The sequence below is a fragment of the Suncus etruscus genome, chromosome 9, assembly GCF_024139225.1.
Source record: "Suncus etruscus isolate mSunEtr1 chromosome 9, mSunEtr1.pri.cur, whole genome shotgun sequence".
Taxonomy (NCBI): domain Eukaryota; kingdom Metazoa; phylum Chordata; class Mammalia; order Eulipotyphla; family Soricidae; genus Suncus; species Suncus etruscus.
In genome coordinates this window covers 108,192,742-108,210,176 of record NC_064856.1, presented here as the reverse complement: position 1 = coordinate 108,210,176, position 17,435 = coordinate 108,192,742, and the positions used below count along the sequence as shown (strand labels likewise).

Here is a 17,435-nt window from a genome sequence, read left to right as displayed (position 1 = left end):
CCCCAATGGGGGACTCTGGGACAGTCAGACAGACAAGACAAATATTGATGGAACATGGAAGGGAACTGGGGCAGAATTGAGGGATGCCTTGTCTATGGATGGCAGGACTTGAGGTTTTAGGGCATAGCTCCCCAATCACAGGTGATGTGTCCCTCTTCTGCCTGAATCTTAGGCTACCGACATCTGTGCTGGCCATGGCTTCTGCCCCCAGGTACCCCGTGTCCGTCTTAATTAAGTGGGGCCACCATGATGGCTGGAGGGAATGGGGCGCCTTTCTCTAGAGCAGAATAGTCTGGGCACAGGACTCCCCAACCCCAGGGAAAGCTAGTTGTGGTTTGGGGTGTCCCCACCCGGGGTGCTTCAGTTTCCATAGTACTTGTGTCTTCTCTTGGTCCTCACTGAGCTGTGACATTCATGGGGTCACTTCTGTGCCCTGGAGGAGCCCAGACCCTGGGCCTTTGGTACCCTACAGAAATGGCTCTGTGTAGAGATATCCCCGAAACATCCCTTCCACTCCTCAAATCTCTCGTCCTGGGCCAATCAGGCCTTAAGATGCAGAGTCCACTTTTGGGGCAATGGTCGGGGTTATGGAGAATGAAAGTGATGCTTGGGTCGTGTTTGGTTTGTTTGTTTGTTTGTTTTTTGGGTCACCTCCTGTGTTGTTCAGAGACTGCTCCTGATTCTAAGCCTGGGGGATCAAACCCCAGGGCTCACTCCTGTCTGTAGAACATTAGCTAAGCCCCTGGAGTCATCTTTCTCCAGCCTAGTTGGCTTTTGGGGCTTTTTGTTTGTTTGTTTTTGTTTGGTTTTGGGGCCACACCCGGCAGTGCTCAGGGATTACTCCTGACTCTGCTCAGGAATCACTCCTGGCAGTGCTCAGGGAACCATATGGGATGCCTGGGATCGAACCTGGGTGTGAGGCAAGCGCCCTCCCTGCTGTACTCCCAGTACAGTGCTACCTGGTGACAGCCAGACAGTGCCAGAACACAAGGCTGGGAACCAGGTGGGTGCCTTCGTTTTTCCCTCCGCAAAATGGGTGCCACCCCTGGGCTTAAGGATGCATGGATTTGACTCTCCCATTCTCTCTGGATTAGAGAGCCTGGCAGCTCAGTTGACTTTTGGGTGACAAAGTACTGGAGACAAGGGGACCCCCAGGGCCAGGGCGACTCATAAATTCTGCAGGGCAGAGGCAGAGGCTGGATCTTGGGCCATGCTTATTTCTTCAAACAAGGCGTATGGAGGCCCCGGGGTCCGGGATCCCCTGTCTTCCATCATCCCCCGCACTCAGCCTCCCTCCCCTGCCTGCTTGTCTGCAGGCCCTACCGAGCCTGGCTTTTCCCTGGACTGCTGTGATTTAGAGACCGCCGTGATGGACTCGCATGCAGGGGCCGAGGGACGCACACTGCCTTGTGGGAAGTGATCTGAGCTAAACTGTCGCTGTAAATCGCTTTATCTGTCACTTCCCATTTCAGTGTGTGTGCTGAGGCATGCTGGGCCACAGCGGGCGGCAGGCGGGCAGGACCCTGGAAACAGGGGAACTGTGTGCTAGGCTGTGACCCTGGGGAGGTTGAGGGACCCCCAGTATCCCTGAGGGCAGGCCAGACTCTGTTTTTGTTTTGGTTTTGTTCTTTGTTTTGGTTTTGGGGCCACACCCGGCGGCTTTCAGGGGTTACTCCTGGCTCTGTGCTCAGGAATCATTCCTGGCAGTGCGTGGGGGACCCTATGGGATGTTGGGGATCCAACCAGGGTCTTCTATGTGCAAAGCAAATGCCCTCCCCGCTGTGCTATCACTACGGTTCCTGGTTTGTTTTGTTTTGAGGTCAGTGTTCAGGGTTTAGTCCCAGTGGTGTTTGGGGGTCTTTGCGATGCCGGCGGTCAGACCCAGCCTCCAATGAACAGGGCAGGGATGTGCTAACCTGGAGCTGCCTCCCTGCTTACCCCAGATTTGAGTCATGGGGCCCCTTCTCCTTCAGAAGACCAGAGCTCTGGGCTCCATAACCCATCGTGGCCAGGGGATCCTGGGTGGGAGTAGGAGGCTCAGCTGTGGGAGTGTGTCAGAGTAGAAGCTGGTGAGGCCTCAGGAACCAGGAGTTTGGGGGCCAGAAACACAGAGAGGTGGGGCAGAGACATGGAAATGAGGGTCAGAGGGCCAGGGAGAAGCTGCCACAGTTGGGGTGACAGGGTGACCCCCAGTCAGCGGGGCCTGGCCCCTTAGACTCATTAAACTGTACCAAGTCCTGAGGCTGGCTTTGTGGCAAAGCACCTTCTTCCTTGGGGGCATGAGGCCACATGTTTGAGCCCTGGTGTCTACTTGTGCATAGTCCTGCCACCTCTGCCAACCAGGACCCTTGACACAGCAGTGGGGGAGTCGAGAACACCACTATCGCCTTGCCAGCTCTGCCAGGAAAGGGTGCAACCTACGAGCCCGTGGATATCTGTGTCACCCCCATCTTACAACAACACCAGCCAGGGCAGGGGAGTGTTCTCCATTCCCACAGCAACCACAGCAACCAGTGGTCCTTGCCCAGTGGGAACCTTGCTCGCTCTTCCCCCCACCCACTTTCGGATCCCCATCTCTGGTGCTGTAATTGCCATAAAAATAGGATTGTGGCTGTGGCTGCCGTCCCAGCCAGCAGGGCTCGACGGTCTGATGGTGGCTGCCCGGCTGTGTCCCCGGCATGGCCAAAACAGCATCAAACGCCGAGTCGTCGCCTTTGAAGCACTCAGCCACCGAGCTCATGATGTGGAGGTGAAAAAAGTGGCAATCAGCATAAATGGCCCAGAATTGAAGCCTGGCCCAGAGCTGCAGTGGGGGCTTTGTGGGAGGGTCGGGCCCAGCGCCCAGAGGGCAGTAGAGAGAGGAGACCAGACAAGCAGAAGATCAGAGGGTCACAGGCCTCCCCCTGCCACTGGTGGGAGCCCCCTCTGGTGCTGAGAGCAGGGGCAGATGGGACAGGGCAGGTTCAAGGGACCTTGGCCAGGAGGTGGTGTCCCCCCAGCCTCAGTTTCCTTCTCTGCGCATGGCAGGTCCCTGCAGAGTCCAGGTGAAGGCCAGATGTTGGTCTCAGGAGCTCATTCATGGGACTGAGTGCCCAGGAAGCGGGCATTTGAACTGGAATTGATTCTTAGAACTTTCAGCCCAGCAATTTCTCCTTAAAAAATAGGTGTTGGGGGCCCAGAGAGATAGCACAGAGGTGTTTGCCTTGCAAGCAGCCGATCCAGGACCAAAGGTGGTTGGTTCGAATCCCGGTGTCCCATATGGTCCCCCGTGCCTGCCAGGAGCTATTTCTGAGCAGACAGCCAGGAGTAACCCCTGAGCGCAGCCGGGTGTGACCCAAAAACCAAAAAAAAAAAAAAAAATAGGTGTTGGGGGGCCGGAGAGATAGCATGGAGGTAAGGCGTTTGCCTTTCATGCAGGAGGTCATTGGTTCGAATCCCGGCGCCCCATATGATCCCCTGTGCCTGCCAGGAGCAATTTCTGAGCCTGGAGCCAGGAATAACCCCTGAGCACTGCCAGGTGTGACCCAAAAACCCAAAAAAAAAAAAAAAATAGGTGTTGGGGCCGGGTGGTGGTGCTAAAGGTAAAGTGCCTGCCTTGCCTGCGCTAGCCTTGGACGGACCGCGGTTCGATCCCCTGGTGTCCCATATGGTCCCCCAAGCCAGGAGCAACTTCTGAGCACATAGCCAGGAGTAACCCCTGAGCGTTACCGGGTGTGGCCCAAAAAACCAAAAAAAAAAAAAAAAAAAAGAAAGAAAAAAAAAGTTAAAAAAAAAATAGGTGTTGGGGCCCCGGAGAGATAGCACAGCAGCATTTGCCTTGCAAGCAGCCGATCCAGGACCAAAGGTGATTGGTTCAAATCCCGGTGTCCCATATGGTCCCCCCTGCCTGCCAGGAGCTATTTCTGAGCAGACAGCCAGGAGTAACCCCTGAGCACTGCCGGGTGTGGCCCAAAAACCAAAAAAAAAAAAAAAGGTGTCGGGGCCAGAGAGATAGCATGGAGGTAGGACATTTGCCTTGCATGCAGAAGGATGGTGGTTCGAATCCCGGCATCCCATATGGTCCCCTGAGCCAGGAGCGATTTCTGAGTGTAGAGCCAGGAGTAACCCCAGAGCACTGTCGGGTGTGACCCAAAAACCAATAAAATAAAATAAAATAAAATAAAATAAAATAGGCGTTGTTAGGGCCCAAGTGATAGCACAGTGGTAGGCGTTTGCCTTGCACACAGCTGTCCAGGACAGACCTCAGTTCGATCCCCAGCATCCCATATGGTCCCCTGAGCCAGGAGCGATTTCTGAGTGCAGAACCAGGAGTAACCCCTGAGTGCCACTGGGTCTGCCCCCCATTAAAGCAGGAATTAAAGGGAACCCAGACCAGGGAGGGGCGTCTGCTGGGCATAGCTGGGGAGATTCTTGGTTTCCAGCCAGGCTTTGGCCCAACTTGTTCTCCCTTACCCACCTGCCCCCCACCCCATTCTGCTGCTGTTCCTTTGCTGGGTCCCACCCCAAGAAAACTTGGTTCAAGCCCTTCCTTGGACTTTCCACTCTTGGTGACTGCTGGGCATAGCATGGCCCCTGGCACCCACTTTACCCCTATACAGGTGAGATGTTAGAACTAGGTCCAGCAGTGGCACTAATGGACCAGCCCCCCAGCAGCCATCCAGTGTGGCCCAAAAACAAAACGAGAAACAAAATGTGTCACCAGTGGGCCAGAGTGATAGTAAAGTGGGGAGAGCATTTGCCTTGCATGTGGCCGAGTCAGGGTTCTATCCCCAGCATCCCATATGGTCCCCTGAGCAGCACCAGGAGTGATCCCTGAGTGCAGAGAAAGGAGTCAGCCTTGAGCATTTCCAGATGTGGCCCAAAAACCAAACCAAACAAACAAAAGCAAAAACCCAACCACAAGTTGTGGCTCAGCACTTGTCCAGAGCAGAGGATATGCTAGGACATGGTCTCTGGGGTCCCCACAGTCAGCACACCCCAAATGTGGGTAGGTCTCAAAGTCGATTCTGTCATTCTGACTTTGGCCAAGCTCTCTCCTAGGACAGTGAGGGTGTCTGGGCCTCACTCGTCCCCTCTCGGCCGCTGTACCCCCATTCCCCCAGACCTACCCACTCTCTCCGTGGGGACTGGGCCACCCACAACCACAGCTGGGAAGTAGAAATGATAAACCTGCGACAGATTCGAAGCAGTAAATTACTTAACACCTGAAGCGGTCGCCATCGCAGAGGCATTTAATCAGCGCGTGTCGCCGCGTCCAGCCCTTCCCAAAGGCATCAAGGCTTGGCAGCAGCGCAAATAAGATTTCACGTCTCCGTAAATCTCCGGGGGGGGGGGGCGGCGCCTGGGGGGGCTCCATCCGGCTGTCAGTGTGCCGGGAGCCCATTTACTGCACGGCAGGAGGGGGGTCCTCTGCAGGGCCTGACAAGACAGCCTGGGGTGTGGGGGAGGAAGGGAGGGCACCTTGTTTGGTGAGGAGCTTCCAGGACTGGCTGATGGGCAGAAAGCGGGGTTCGGGCAGAGGGGGGGAGGCTCTGCCAGGACACTACATGCAGGGCCTCAGAATCCATCCCAATACCGGAGCAGGTGGGGAGCGTGTGGTCAGGGGTTCTAGATTGTTCTGCACTTGGTTGCTTCTTCTTCCAGAGGCTTGGGGAGATCAGAGACCCCCTCCTGGGAGACAGGAGCCAGAGGAGGGAAGTTTTTGGAATAAGGTCGGACTGTCTCATCCGCCCAATCTTCATTTTACAGGTCGTTTGTTCTGTTTTGGGGGTCACACCTTAGCAGCACTGAGGGAGTTAATCTATGTTGGTGTCTCCAGGACCCTTAGGTGATACTGGGGGGGGGGTCAAGCCAGGGCTAGCCCTGTGCAAAGTGCTTTAATCTTTATGCTCTCTCTAGTGCCCCTTTTGATTTTTTGTTTTTGAGGATCACAGCGGCTTGGTGCTCAGGGAAATGCCCTGCCTGCTGTCCCATCGATCACTCTGGCCCTTCTGTTTTTCCTTTTGTTTGCAGTGTGGGCAGACTTGAACCCCATCTCTTGTACCTTGCTCCCTGAGCCACACCCCTGCACCATCAGACTGGAGTTGTTGGTCCCCAAGTCTGATACTTTGGGGGGATTTCCAAATACACCCTGCTGCACACCCCTTTCCTGAGTGAATTTCTGCCAGTTCTGGGACCCAAAGAGCTGAGTCTGGGGTCCTCTCCCTCTGCCTTTCAGACTCGGGTTTTGGGGTTCAGCTGCTAGGCCAGGATGTGGAGCGCAGAGCGAGTGGGGACAGTGTTTGCTGTTTGTAGGTGGGATAGGGGCTGTTTGCAAACCTGGTGCAGGAGGCTGGGAAGGCACCCAAGACCCCCCAACTGCAGCAGTGGGTGTGTGACTCATCTCTCAGTTCAAATTTATGGGGGTTTCTAGGTGCCGGGTCTGTGCTCTGGAAGAGCTGGAGGGCCCCTTAGTCTGAGAGCAGTGAAATGCTGGGAGGGAAAACCAGGGTGCAGAGGCAATGCCAGAGTTCACTTGTGAAGGGCACTGGGGGCCTGGAGCTGGGGTGCCGGGGACTTAATAGAGTGTGTCTGGGAAACAGAACCTTCCAGAAGGAGGCTCAGCGTGCGCCTTGCCTTGCCCTGCCTCGGGCCTGTCGTTTCCTCCCTTTGTCCTCAGAAGCCCCATCTTCCTCCTCTGTGGGGACACGGCTCAGCTCGTACCATGGGTGGGCCCCTCCCCTCAAGGGCTAGAAGGGTTCCTCTGGTCCCCAGCAGACTCCCCTAGTCTGTGATGGCTGCTGGAGGCAGGTTCTTGGGGGAGAAGGAATGGGGCCTCCAGCCCCCCTGGTCTGAACATCCCACACTGAGCCCCATGCCCTGGGACCTTCCTCTCTGGTGGGCCGAACAAGGAGGATGCTGAGAGAGGCCCCAGGGGTCCGGTATCGGGGTCACCCCTGCCAGCGAGGGGATGAGGCCCCCTGCCTGGACTCTGAGAGAAACTCATTAGGCATCTGCAATGTGGCTGGCCGGGATCTGAGGCGGTGGCGGTTCTTGTCTTATGTCCTTGTCGTGTGTTAAATTTAGCAACTATGACTGTGGCTGAGGCTCTGGGGTGAGTCTAGGTTCCTTTGTCTTGAGGTAATGCATGAGGCTGGGGTTGTGTGGGAAGAGATGGGGGACCCAGGAGAGCACCCGTCTATGCAGCCAGCCGGGTCCCAGGGCTGAGTATTTCTAGGGGTGTCCTGGGAGCCACATAGAAGATCCACAGCTCCTGGGGAGACACTCTGAGCAGCAACCTGGAGCTGGGAGTCTCTTTTAGGGGGCTTCCTAGCTGGGGATGGGACCCAGGTTTGATGCTTGGGGGTCACTCTGGTAGTGCTCAGAAGGGCAAACTGTGTGATACTGGGGTTTATGTGGAGTGAATCCTTTGAGCTACCTCTGTATTATGGTCCCGAGGAGGAACTTCTGTTTGCTTTTTTTTTTTTGGTTTTTGGGTCACACCAGTCGTTGCTCAGGGGTTACTCCTGGCTGTCTGCTCAGAAATAGCTCCTGGCAGGTATGGGGGACCATATGGGACACTGGGATTCGAACCAACCACCTTTGGTCCTGGATCGGCTGCTTGCAAGGCAAACGCTGTTGTGCTATCTCTCCGGGCCCTCTGTTTGCTTTTTTTGGGGTCCATACCTGTCTTGCATGCCTAGGGGTGACCTCTGGTGGGGCTGGGGGAACTGTATGGGGGTGCCGGAAATTTTAACTGATTTGCAGTGTGGAAGGCAAGCACTTGCCCAGCTGTCTTGTCGCTCTCTTTTTGTTTTTGTTTTTTGAGCCACACCCATTTAACGATCAGGGGTTACTCCTGGCTATGCGCTCAGAAATCGCCCCTGGCTTGGGGGAACCATATGGGACGCCGGGGGATCCGTCCTACGCTAGCACTTGCAAGGCAGACACCTTACCTCTAGCGCCACCTTCCCGGCCCCGTTGCTCTCTTTTGGGGGGACTTCCAACCTCCCCTAGTCTCTCTGAGCCTGGGTCTCCTGACAGGCAGTGGAACATATTGTCAAGGAGTGAGTGAGCGGTGAGGGGTGCAAGGACCTCACAGGTGACGGCGCCTCCCCCACCCACCTTCCTGATCTGAGACGCCGGGCCAAGACTGAGCAGGCGAGACGCCAGTAAAAGTTAAATCGTTTTATTTATTCAAGAAAGGCCAAGGACGCGGAATTGGACATCCGGTACGAAAACAGACAAACGGGGGTCGGACGCGGCTCACATTCACGGACATCGGGGTTCAAGGCACCTTCAAGGAGGCCAGAGGGCGGTTCGCAGTGCACTTTGGTTTGTCATCATGGGGGGCGTGTCTCAGTTCTGGGGAGCCCCTGGCTGGGGATGGATGAGGGGGTCTCTGTCCTGAGAGAGACGAAACAACTAGAGATGTGGCCCCTTGGCTAGAGTGGTGCTGATGCTGCAAGTGGAGGGGGCAGGGTCCTCTCTCTCCCCAATCCTCCAGGGCTGGGTCAGGGGTTCCTCCCTGGCTTCCACTTGCTGGGCCTGCTCTGATGGTTCTGCCAAGCACAGTGCACAGGGGGAAGGAAACAGAATGTTCTAGAACATTCCATGATCCCATAGGAAATGCTGATAACCTTGGTGATCAGGCCTAGGAGGTGGGCTGGGGGCATGCTGGGCTTCTCCTGGGTTCCTGTGTGCCGTCGTGATGCTTCCTGACTTGCGCCCCATCACCTGTGCCTTGGACCTGAATCAGGCATGCCCCCCCCCCCTTTTTGGAGCTGGAGATTCACTCAGGCCTCTGGGTCAGGAGTGAACTCGAAGGTTCGTTTCAGGGGCGGGCACTTCTGCCAGGCACCCAGAGCCTTTGCTGACCCTGGGAACAGGTGCCAATGTATGGAAGAGCGGGGCAGGGGTAGGCCCTGAGAAGGGGGGTCAAGGGGTGTCCTTGCGATCGTTGGCCCCTGGAACTTCAGGGATTGTGTCTGAGAACATCTGGGTGCTTCTCACATGGGAGCAGGAGAGACATGCTGTGATCACCCACTTTCTGATTTGAAGGGGAAACTGAAGTACTGGGGTGCCAGGGACTAACATCCTCCCATCACCACTGCTGGTCTGAGGGTCCCCGGGAATAGTTTGTGAGTTTCCTTCGAGGCAGCCTCTCCCCACAGCAGTGGGGAGCAAAAGGGGCTGCACCCACACTGGCTAAAGGGAACAGCCAAGGGAGGACTGGAGGACGAGGGTGCCCCTTAGTACCATGTGGGACCCTGAGGCTGTGATTGTGGGGTTTAACTGCCAGCGTCTAGTGTGAGGACCCCCACGTGCAGCTCTGGGGGAGTTCTAAGGTAGCTAAAGGCCCTGCAGCCCCTTTACTAAACACTCTGACCCCCACTGCAGTAACTGAAGGGTGAGAGCTGTGGTCTCTGAAAGCAGAAATGTAGTGGATCCCCAATTTTCTAGATATGCAGAAGAGAGTCTGTCCCAGTTTCAGAGGGCTGGGGTGTCCCTTGCAAACCTTCTTTAAGGTAAGAAAGTGCCTCGGAGCCCAGCCATAAGGAATAAACCAGAGTGTGTATATGTGGGTCTGTGTGGGTGTGGGTGTCTCTGTGTGTGGAGGGGAAACGGAAATTAAAAATGCAAGGGGGGGGCCAAGAGGGAGGGGTGCAGAGCGTGGGGGATCTTGTGTTTTTAAAAGAAGCCAATGTGGATATTTCAGGCAACGACTTGGAACGTTTCAAAAGAAACCATAAATGCTGTGAAAACACGAGCAGGGGTGGTGTGGGCCCGGGCTGCTGTGCGCTGCATGTAGATTGGGTGTGGGGGGGCTGGAGGAGGTGATCCCTGGATCTGACAGAGGGACCCTGCAAGGTGGCAGCCAGCCCAGGGTCTCCCCCACCCCCTCACTCTATCTCATTCCTCCCTGAGAATCTGGAACACCTCTGGGTGTGTTTGAGGGGTCTGGCGGTGTGGGGCTGCCTTGGTCTGGAACTGTTGAGCACTGAGACTTGAGCAAATAGTGAAAGTCTCAGATATGTCCCTGCGGGGTGGTTGGGGGCTCACGAAGGAAGGGAAGGGGCTAGACAGATGCTCTGGATTTGGTCCCGGAATACCTGCCATCTCCTCATCAAATGCTTGATTGCTTCCAGTGACAGGGATCTCACTGCCTGGCTGACTCCTTTGTTGGCCAGAGTTTCTCTTCCCTGACCTTCAGTTCATGCTATCCTGTTAGTTCCGCTCTCAGCTCACGGGCCTCAGGCTGCATCAGACACCCCCCGGCCCCCAGAATAGAAAGGAAGCAGAAAAGCTCATGGTTCTCTGAGTCCTGATCTCTTCTGCCAGTCCTGGGCCCTGAATTCCCTCCCCTGAATGCAGGGCAGGGCCTGGGTCATTTCTGCACGGCCTGTGTGTTCCCCACTGGAGCACCCCCTGCTCCCCTAGAAGCCCAAGCATCAGATCTTAATGCAAACAAAGTAGAGCCCCCCCCCCCCCAAGGGCTCCCTCCTCCTCTCCCCTTCCTCCCTTCCAGCTGAGCCCAGAAAATCCCTGCTCTGCACAGGGTCTCTGGGGGAGACTCCTAAACAGGAGGGGTTCCTCATGGGGAAACAGCTCCATCTCCCCAGTATCAATCAGAGCAGACTGTCTTGGCTGTAAACGGTAATGATCTGCATTTCCGAGCCTTTTTCTCCCTCCTTAGAACAAAGATTGCCGGCCTGTCTGTTCCGCAAGGCCTACGCAGGGTTTCTCGCTCTCTCGCTCTCTCACTCTCTCGCTCGCTCCTTAGCACCCACCCTGATGCTCAGCCAGCTCCTGCCCCCCCGCCCCCTCTCTGCCAGCCCTGCAAGGACAGACAAGTTCTTCAGGGAGTGGACCCAGGGGGCCTGGGACCCTCTATCTCCCCTCTGCCAAGGCCCCTCCCTGCCCAAGCCTTGCTCTGAGAGCCTAGTTTGGCCCGCTGGGAACACAGAGATGACAAGGACCTGAGGCCCCGTATGCCACCAGCACACACCCACTCCCTGTTGTCCCAGCACCACATTTGGTTTGTTATCTACTCGACAGACTCACAAGTTCCGGCTTCTCCTGGCACGTCCCTGGCAGCTGCCGCAGGAAGCAGGTTCCTGGAGGGAGTCTGGAGTGGGTTGGCAGTGGGACCTGTGAGGCCATGGGTAACAGGGGGTCCCCCCACTCCATCCTCAGCTGCAAAGGGGTCACAGATAGGAAGCTCCCATGTGACCAGCCCCTTCACTTCCTCACCTAGCAATCCTCACCTAGCCTGCCCGTTGAAATTCCATCCATTGGACCAAATAGAACCTTCTAGAATTGGTAGTTAACCCTCCCTCCTCCAACCCATCCTCCTGTGGGCTTCTTTTTTTATTTTATTTTTTGGGGGGGTCACATCCAGCAGCACTCAGGCGTTACTCCTGGCTCTACACTCAGAAATAGCTCCTGGCAGGCTCAGGGGACCATATGGGTTGCTGGGACTCGAACCACTGTCCTTCTGCATGCAAGGCAAATGCCTTACCTCCATGCTATCTCTCCTGCCCCCTCCAGTGGGCTTCTTACGGACCTAGAATTCCTGGGTGAAACTAGACACCCACCACTTTCCAAAGGCAAAAGGTTTAACCAAACACACACATACATGCACGCATGTATCCCTATAATAAGCCTGGGAAATTCCTTGGCTCCCCCCCATCTGCCTGGCCTCAATTTTCCCTTGCCTGCAGCAGACAAATCTCCCTAAACCCATCCCTAAGGAAAGGAGGTGGGCTGGTCTAGAGGGAGAAAACTCACAAGGTTGGTGAGGGCTGAGGACCGGAATCATGGTGACCACCCCCAGCCCAACTTCCAGCCTGAGCCTGGGACGTCCAGACATCTAGACATCCCAGGACACTGGGCATCGCATGGCTGCCATGTTAACAGGGAGTGAGCCCAGGGGCCGGAGGGAGGGAGAAAGGGGCGAGAGGCAGTTCTGATGCGCGTCGTGTCTGCAGAATTGAGGCTGACTAATTAATAGATTTTATTCTTAGTAATCTCTTAAGCATTCCATACGGGCCCTGCGCCTGAGCTGCGCTTATAGGAGGCCTCGTTGGTGAGATGCAAATGCCTCTCCTGGCCCCTCTCTTTGCCTGCCTGCCACATCATCCTTTCAGTTTATTATTTTTAAAGGGGGAAATTTAAAGGAAAATTGCCGTGGAACAGAAAAGAGATCCATCCCAGTCACTACATTTATCTCCACAGAGGATAAAGTATTTAGCCAAAGAAATGTCCTGGCATCCTTTGTCTGTTTTCTCCTTAACTTTCAACCCGCCAGAAATGCCACAAAATATCTCACACCCCCATTAGCATTTGGGGGGGCCCCCCCTCTCAAAGCCTATGCCAGTCATATCCCACAGACAGGCAGCTGCACCCTATGTCTGAGTCCTCAGCTATTTCCAAGGGCTGAGGAGGTTGATACCCCAAAACATCCTCTCTCTTTGTTATATGGCAGCCAGCTTGGAGGGGATGGGCCCAGAGAGGCACAGGTTTTAGGGTGAATGTGGCTGCAGCATCCATTCCTGGGTTAGGGGCCCAATTTCAGAAGGGTTGCTAGGGAGATGTGGGGGCAGAGAAGGTGCAAGTAAGTCCTGGTGCCCGGCTGCTGTTTATATGATCAGCCATGCCTGTTGCAAGAGGAGGAGAAAGAAATCCTGGTTATGGTGGTGGTGGAGACTTGGTGGGGGGGCCATGGGAGAGGGCTGCCTTGATCCTGGGACCTTCAGCAAGCAGGTGGAATGATTCCCATGGGGTTCGTACCCCTGTCCTCAGCCTCTCCTGTGTTGCCCTGCCCTGAGCTGTGCCCTGTGTCCTGTCCTCTGGCAATGGCGCTGACCTTTCTCCTTTCAGTCATGCTGGGTGCTGGAGAAGCCACCAACCAGGCCCCGTCTCTCCTCCATCTCTGCCCCAGCCCTGCACCCCTTGGGCAGCAGTGGCCCGAGGTCCTAGTGCAGAGTACCACGATCCCAGACACCAGCTCTCTCCTCTTCCCAGAGGGATTGTTATTCCTCCCACATTTTTATCTAGGCCTACAGGGCAGGGGCGTGGGTCGAGCTGGCGAGTGGACTGAGGGACAGGGAGAGGAGAGGGGTTGCAGGTGCTTAAGGCCTGGCCCTAGCTTGGTGTTGTAGAAAAGGAAAAGTGGGGAGGGGTGCCACCTGCCAGGGCTTTTTCTGAGAATTTTCTCTTTCTTTCTTTCTTTCTTTTTTTTTTTTTTTTTTTTACCCCTGCTTTGAGCAGCCATGGAAACCATCAGGTCTCATCAGCGGGTATAAAAAAAGCCGAGCTGTGTCCCTGTGCCAATTACCCATCCCAGGAGGGCGCAGAGTCGGGAAGCGCTGAGTCGAGGTGTTTGTGACTGTGGGGGTGAGAGGGAGGGAGCACCACCAGATGCCTGCAAAGTACCACTTAGCTCTGGGTGGGAAAGGTAGCCCACCCCAGGGTGCTCAGACCCCAAGGACCCCCATTACTCAGGATCTGGCCTGGTCAGGCAAAGATCTGCCCCTGCTAGGAAGTCACGCCCCATTGCTATGACACGCCCCCTTGGAAAGACACCCTATCAGAAGACAGGCCCTGTAGAAAGACCGCCCCCAACCGAGAAGACAGGTCCCTTTTGGATTCCCCCCAAGCCCCGTCCCATCTACTCACTCCTGGCTTTAGCCTCTGTTGTCTCTGAAAATTGGATGCCCCTGCTTCACCATGTCACAAGTACCTTGGGGGTCCACCTGTGGTTCTGTCTGCCCATCTGTGCTCAGAGACATGACAGCAAGGCTAGGAGGCAGGCAGACACACCGTCAAGCCCTTGATAGAAGGGTGCAGGGGCCCTGAGAGGGTGGCAGGGGAGGAGAAAGAAAGGCTTGATTTTTTAATCAGCTACCTAACTGTTCAAAGAATTGCAGTGAGAGGACAGAGATAGGGCTGCGGGAGGCAGGGGAGGTGGAAGAAGAGGCACTGGGGGATGGGGAGGGGGAACGCAGGACAATAGCTCCACAGCTTTCCTGCCTGATTCCCTTTGTCAGTGCCAGAAAAGGCTTCGTTGTCATGTGTCTCCTGTGGCCCAGTGGCACTGCCAGTGGGAGCAGGAGTTGGGCCGAGGCTATGTGGCTCTTTTGTGGCATGGCCCCAGGTACAGGCTGTCGCTTTCCAGAAGAAGCCACCAACCCAACTTGAACTGCAACCTTGTTTTTAGTTCTTCTCTCCTGCAACTGGCATAATTCGGCATAAATTACGTCTCCAGCGATGCCAACTCGAAGCCCTCCCCGCAACAGCTCCTGCCTTTCTGGTCTTTGTAAAAATAAAAAATAAAAAAAAGAAAAAGAAAAGAAAAGAAAAGAAAAAGAAAACCCCACCAACTTGGATATTTTTCTCCACCATCGTGTTCTAAAGAATCATCCGCCCTCCCCAAACTTGGCTCTCCGAGGAAAGGTCGGCGCGGCCTCACGCTTCCTGGCGTGTAGGGTGGGCTCTGGACGGGGCAGAGCCTTGGGGTCCCCATGTCAGTGGGGAGGAGGTGGGCAGCCTCGGAGGGGTGTCAAGTGTAAGAATAGTCGATGTCGGGGATGCCACCGTCCCGGTAGCCGCGCGTGGTGCCGTAGCCGATGGTGTGTGTGCCCTTGCAGAGACTGTTGCCGTTGGAGGGGAAGATGGTGTGGACTACGTACTCTTCTTTGGCGTGGTAAGGGTTGATGGGCAGCATTTGAAGCCCGGGGCCTCTGATCTCCAGGATGGAGTTGTCTTTCTTGGTCCCCGACTCCATATAGTCATCCTTCTTCCGGCTGCCCCGGTTGTAGGCCCCTTCCCGGGACAGGAGCTCGCCTGCCCGGTGCACGTACCAGCAGATGGCCCCCAGCACCAGGAGGAGGAAGACCAGAGCCACGGCGCCTCCGATGATGCCCGCCAGGGGCAGGCCGGCCAGGGGGTCTGTGTCCTGCTGCTCCTGGTTGAGCGTGGTGGCCGGGCCGTAGCTGTCGGCCGTCTCGGCCTTGGCACACACGGGCGTCTCATCGGCCACATAGGTGTTGCCGGTCTCCATGGTGACCAGGCAGATCATGTAGGTGGACTTGGGCTCCAGCGCGGTCAGCAGGTACTCCGTCTTGTCCCCCTGCACCAGTGTCTCTGTGATGGAGCCCACGGCGGGGCTGTGGCCAAGGCGCAGCCAACTCAGCCGAAAGGAGGAGGCGGGGAGCTGGGCCTTCCAGGTGATGCGGATAGAGTCGGCCGTGAGCGGCTTCACCTGGATGACCAAGGTCTTGGCGCCATCTCCTGTGGCCAGGGGGTAGTCCAGGCTGGAATCAGGGAGCCGCAGGCCCGGCCGCTTGGCTTTGAGGGTAAAGAGCGAGCCCTGGGGCGTGGTGGCTGGTGCGTGGTTGGCGGCCGTCGTGGTCTTGAGAGCTGGCGGCCCAGGCTCAAAGCACTCATCCATCTCGCTGGTGATGTCTTTGATGGCCATGCCTCGCACGCGCTCGGGGCCCTGACACATAAGGCCCCGAACATTGACCACAGCTGCCCGGGCCTTCACCCAGTCCCGCAGCCACAGGAGGCTGCAGCCGCAGAACCAGGGGTTGTTCCGCAGCAGCAGCTGGGCCAGGTTGTCCAGGTCATCGAAGAGTCCGCGGGGCAGCGTGGTGAGATTATTGTTGGACAGGTCGAGGCGCTCAAGGACCCGCATCCTGGCCAGCGTGTTGGCGGGGATGTGGCTGATGGCGTTGTCCTGCAGGTAGAGCTTCTGCAAGCGGGCGCTGGGCAGGTTGAGGGGCGGCGCGGCTAGAGAGTTCCGCACCAAAGAGAGTTCGGTGAGGTTCTGCAGGCGGCTGAAGGTGTCGTCGGCGATGCGCTGGTTGGCCAGCAGGTTACCATCGAGCACCAGGCGCCGCAGGCTACCAAGGCCCTGGAAGGCCCGCAGCGGGATGGTGGAGATGCGGTTGTCGTCCAGCCGCAGCTCCTCCAGCGTGCGGGGCAGCCCCGACGGGATGCTGCTCAGGTGGTTGCGGCTGAGGAAGAGCATGCGGAGCTGTCGGCTGTCGGCGAAGGCATCCTCCTCGATGCTCACGGTGGACACGGAGTTGTCGTCCAAGTGCAGCTTCTCCAGCAGCGGGAGACGGGCCAGCGAGGCGCGGGCGATGGCCCGCACGTTATTGTCCTGCAGGTGCAGCTCCCGCAGCGAGCGTGGCAGGTTCTCGGGAAACTCGTCCAGGTCGTTGTCATACAGGTAGATGACCCGTACATGCGCCTTGGTCCGCAGATCCTGCGGGAGGCCAGCGTTGCTGATGCGGTTGTTCTGCAGGTACAGCGTGGTGGCGTCGTCGGGGATGTCGGGCGGCACGGCCGTGAGTCCCCGGTCATTGCAGTAGATGAAGCCGTTGTCGCAGCGGCAGACGTTGGGGCAGGTGGTGCTGTCGATGGCCTCGGTCAGGAAGGCGATGAGGCCATAGCACAGGAAGAGCCAGTCCCGAAGGTCCATGCTGGCCGCAGTCATGACCACGGTGGCCGTGAGGGTGGCGGCGTGGGTGGCAGCGGCGTGGATGGTGGGCGGGGAAGGTGGGGCCGCCACCATGGTGAGCCCCGTCCACCTGCCTTGGAGCTGTGATACCTGCAAGGGGATAAGGGGGGAACAAGACTGTGAGGATGGCAGATATGTGGGGCGGCCAGTCACAAGATGCACTCATGGCCATGTCCAATGGGCAATAGCTTGGATCAGACTTTGAGGGCCGGAGAGATAGCACAGTGGGGAGTGTTTTGCCTTGCATGCAGCCGACCCGGGTTCGATCCTTGGCATCCTATATGGTCCTTTGAGCACCACCAGGAATGACCTTTGAGCACAGAACCAGGCGTAATTTCTGAGTGCTGCAGGGTATGTCTCAAAAAATACGACAAAGGGACCGAAGAGATAGCATAGCTGTAGGGTATTTGCCTTGCATGCGGCCAATCAAGAATGGACCATGGGGCCTGGAGAGATAGCACAGCTGTGTTTGCCTTGCAAGCAGCCCATCCAGGACCAAAAGTGGTTGGTTCAAATCCCGGAGTCCCATATGGTCCCCCGTGCCTGCCAGGAGCTATTTCTGAGCAGACAGCCAGGAGTGACCCTTGAGCACTGCCGGGTGTGGCCCAAAAAACAAAAAAACAAAACAAAAAAAAAAGAATGGACCATGGCATGATTCCTGGCATTCCATACGGTCCCCTCGAGCCTGCCAGGAGTAACCCCTGAATGCTGCTGGGTGTGACCCCAAAACAAAACAAAACAAAAAGACAAAACAAAAAACACAGACTCTGAATAGTGTATGCTCACCTTTGTTTTCTGGAAGGGGCCAAGATTGCTGTCCTGAAATGAGAAGGTTGCAATCCTGGGCCCTTGGCACAAGAGTCAGAGCCCCTGGCAAGGTAATTTAGAGAAGACACCCCCGCTGCCATTAGTCTCCCCTGGACAC

The 17,435-nt window shown here is 56.4% G+C and overlaps 2 protein-coding genes across 4 annotated transcripts in view; one reads left to right on the top strand and one right to left on the bottom strand.

The window, feature by feature from the left end:
* Window positions 1–17,435, top strand: part of MACROD1 (mono-ADP ribosylhydrolase 1) — a 99,139-nt gene that overhangs the window by 15,052 nt on the left and 66,652 nt on the right. The gene's annotated exons all lie outside the window — the stretch shown is intronic.
* Window positions 14,355–16,779, bottom strand: FLRT1 (fibronectin leucine rich transmembrane protein 1). Its single transcript, XM_049779630.1, has one exon. The coding sequence runs from the start codon at window positions 16,562–16,564 to the stop codon at window positions 14,543–14,545; it is 2,022 nt and encodes a 673-aa protein (XP_049635587.1). The 5' UTR covers window positions 16,565–16,779; the 3' UTR covers window positions 14,355–14,542.